The sequence below is a fragment of the Primulina huaijiensis genome, unplaced genomic scaffold, assembly GCF_012295235.1.
Source record: "Primulina huaijiensis isolate GDHJ02 unplaced genomic scaffold, ASM1229523v2 scaffold43367, whole genome shotgun sequence".
Classification (NCBI taxonomy): domain Eukaryota; kingdom Viridiplantae; phylum Streptophyta; class Magnoliopsida; order Lamiales; family Gesneriaceae; genus Primulina; species Primulina huaijiensis.
Genome location: NW_027360495.1, coordinates 1 through 3,471, shown reverse-complemented (window position 1 = coordinate 3,471; position 3,471 = coordinate 1). Strand labels below are relative to the sequence as shown.

General features: G+C 38.0%; 1 protein-coding gene across 1 annotated transcript; it reads right to left on the bottom strand.

Annotated features, from left to right (window-relative positions):
- Positions 1-1,400: 1,400 nt before the first annotated feature.
- Positions 1,401-3,185, bottom strand: LOC140970128 (uncharacterized). The gene is made up of 3 exons (XM_073431719.1): positions 2,771-3,185; positions 2,089-2,513; positions 1,401-1,988 (listed from the first exon to the last, which is right to left on the bottom strand). Exons 1-3 carry the CDS (start codon positions 2,933-2,935, stop codon positions 1,550-1,552), a joined length of 1,029 nt encoding a protein of 342 aa, XP_073287820.1. The 5' UTR covers positions 2,936-3,185; the 3' UTR covers positions 1,401-1,549.
- Between the last annotated feature and the right edge of the window lie 286 nt (positions 3,186-3,471).

Below are 3,471 nucleotides of genomic sequence, written 5' to 3'. Positions count from 1 at the left end.
GTACCCAGAGACTGAACACAAAAAAAACGACGGCTGGGGACTGAAAGCCAATTTCCCGACCAAAATTCATGTAGCTTGAGCTACTTTGACTGAGATTGTTTTTTAGAACTAAAAAAAATTATAAAAGACCAAAATTATAAATTTAATATTTCAATTTCCAAAAAAGAGGAATCAAATTGTATACAACAGAGCACAACGTTGACCTCAACAGACAACATAGATTTAGATAAATCTTCATCTCATGTATAGCAGCCGTAGTGCTTCCTTTATAAAGCAAAATCATTGCCATTTTTATCATTGGCACTTTGGCCTTAACCAGATATTCCCCTGAATACAAGGAAACATTGCCACGAATCCCCAGTCTATTCATGTCACCACGAAATTTTAGAATATTTTTCTGTGAAAATTTCTACTTCCTCATCTGCTCTGCTCCCAGATGAAAATTTTCGTTGCTCCTCTTTTACTAATTTGTTGGATGATCTCCCCAGAATGAAAATTTACAAATTATTTCAGTGAAAGTATACGAACAGTCAAACATATACACCAACAACTATTATAAAATTATAATTTATAATTATTAAAGAACTTGCTGGTCACTCATATTTTTGAATGAAATTCTACTATTAGTTTGCTTTGCATCAATTCAGCATCTTCGCGGACTTCTCTTCGGTCCCAAAAACCATCAAATATTGTATTCCAAGTTTACGAGTCTGGAATGCATCCATCGACCACATTTCATCCTTAATCCATGCAGCTTTGTGCTGCAAGAATATTCTACAAGTGATTCAAAGGTTGTTGCATGCCCCAACTATACAAGCTTAGCTTTGATTAAGATTACCCTCAGAGCAGACCTTGAACTACTCGATTGTGAATCCTAAGTCCCGACATTTTTAGCTCATTTTGATAGGACAAGAGTCGAAAACATTGTTACATAAAATTTAGTTGCATGCGGTTCACACGTGATCCTTCATCTTCCCAAAAACTCTAACAACTTCATGCGGCTTGAGGACCCTATAGCACAGCCCCTCAAAACACAGAGCAGTATATTTGGAATGATTTTACACTTCTCTATTTTCATCTATCAAGCATATCCCCAGCTCTCACGTTTTCATACCAAATCTAAGCAGCTGTCATGTTTACTCATTCTTTTGATAATCTTTTACCAGGCAGCCCCACGGAACTTGGATGCTTGGATGTAAAATTATGGAGGAACAAAGGAACTTATTGTTATTGTCTTGGTCCTGAAGTAGCAGATAGAAAAAGTTATAAAGCAATGCAGATTTCACATCCCTTCACAGTATGGTTGAGATGTCTCATAATATGGTGCCAATTTCAATTTATTAGTATGTTGAATACATTTGATACATACCACATCTTGAATATTTACGCGTGAATCAAGATTTTCGACTGAACAATATATGACACCATGTAGCTCTGATCACAAGCTCCCAAGTCGAATTCCAAGAGTAGTGAAACACTAATAGCTACATAACAACATATGCAACCTTTATGGGCAGTTTCGAGCTCTGTATAGTGTTTTGCCCAGTAACTAAGGAGAAAGGAGTTTCTTGACACCGGATTTCTGTTCGGCGGACAACTTAGCCGGAAATTTTATGTCGAACTTGATCCTCAGATCACCCTTTCTCGACGGTTCTTTGGAAATCGGCATTCCTTCTCCACGCACCACCTCTTCATAGCCTGGATGAATTACACCATTTATAGGTAAACTCAAGTTCCTCCCATCCAACGTGGTTAAGTGGACTGTGTAGCCTGTCAATGCTTCAGCAAGAGATATTTTCTGCGTGACAACAAGGTCATTGCCATCCCTTGTGAATACGCTGTGTGTCTTCTCGTCAATCACGAAAACTAAATCAGAAGGAATCACGTTCGGTTCTTCGTTTCCTTTATCTGGGAATGTGATCTTTGTTCCCTTTTTCCAGCCCGGTTTAATGTCAATTGTCAAAGTCTCTTCTACTGGTAAAGTGTTCCTGTCCAAACATAGCGATAACAATTAGATAGCCAACAAGCAAGCACGGTAAATGAACAGCATCATATAAGACTTGGACAAAAACAATCTATTTCACATACCCACTGGCATCGGCAACTTCTCTGGAAATTTTCATCTTCTTCTTAGATCCTTTGTAGAGCTCTTCCAAGCTGCAACGTAAGTGCCGTTCAATGGGTGGTGCCTTTCTAGGACCTGAACTCATAGGTCTGCTGTCTCCTCCAAAGGAGCTAAAGATATCGTCTCCAAACATGGAACTCGAAAAGTTCGAACCACCTCTCACTCCATTACCATTTCCCATGCCTCCAAATGGGGATGAAGAGCCAAAAAACTCCGCAAAGATGTCATTGGCATTTCTAGGATTGAATCTAAAGACATTGGGTCCATCCCCAGTCCGGAAAAATGTTGCGCCATCAGACCCACCAGCATCCGGAGGGGGAACTTGACCTTTCAGTCCCTCCTCCCCGTACTGATCATAAATTGCCCTCTTCTGGGAATCACTTAGAACCTGATCAAACAATTAGAACATTCAGGATTCCCACACTGAAAACATAGCTTTACTAACAAATTATGGGCTACTAAACTCAAAACATTCCATGATCAAACGATAAAAAAAAATCACCATATTGAATCTTTGATCTCTAACCAAAGATAATTCCCCTTAAACTACTTATATACATATGATTATTATAGCCACAGTTTGCGTAAAAACGATAAATCGCAATAGCGAAACAAGTAGACATCGAGAAAACGAGCTAATTATACCTCGTAAGCTTCAGAAATCTCCTTGAATTTAGCCTCGGCCGCCGTCTTATTGTTGGGATTTTTGTCGGGGTGCCATTTCATCGCCAGCTTTCGATAAGCTTTCTTCAACTCATCGTCCGTTGCATTCTTATCAACCTTCAATATCTTGTAGTAATCCACACCCATACCTTAATAACTCTTCTTCTGATAATCTGTTTTATAGTATAGACAATACGCAACTAGGATAATCGGAAAAATTTCGAAATCTAGGCGGTGTGTGTATCGATTGAATCTTGCGTTTGATAATGATGACGGCAATTATAATAGAGGGAGAGATAGGGTCTGGGAGGACGTGGAACTTTCCAGATTTCGGTTAGATTCTGATTCTCCATCCCACGAGGATCTAGACTTTTGCCCCAATTTTTATAAAATTTATTAATTGCAGACATCAAATAAAAATAATTATATTTAAATTAACTTTGTTGATCATCACGTTTTAGTTTTTATGCTCTTTTTTTTTTTAAAAAAAAAAGAACCCCACAATCATTCACATAAATCAAAGTTAGCTACATCCATCAATCATGATGGTTACAAAGTGTCAGACCAGTAATTATGATATGGATGATTAATGGCATACTGTGCTAGACTATAAGCCACCATGTTTGCAGATCTATATACATGATTAATTTGAAGGACTTGACTTGATTTAAGGAATTTCAAAA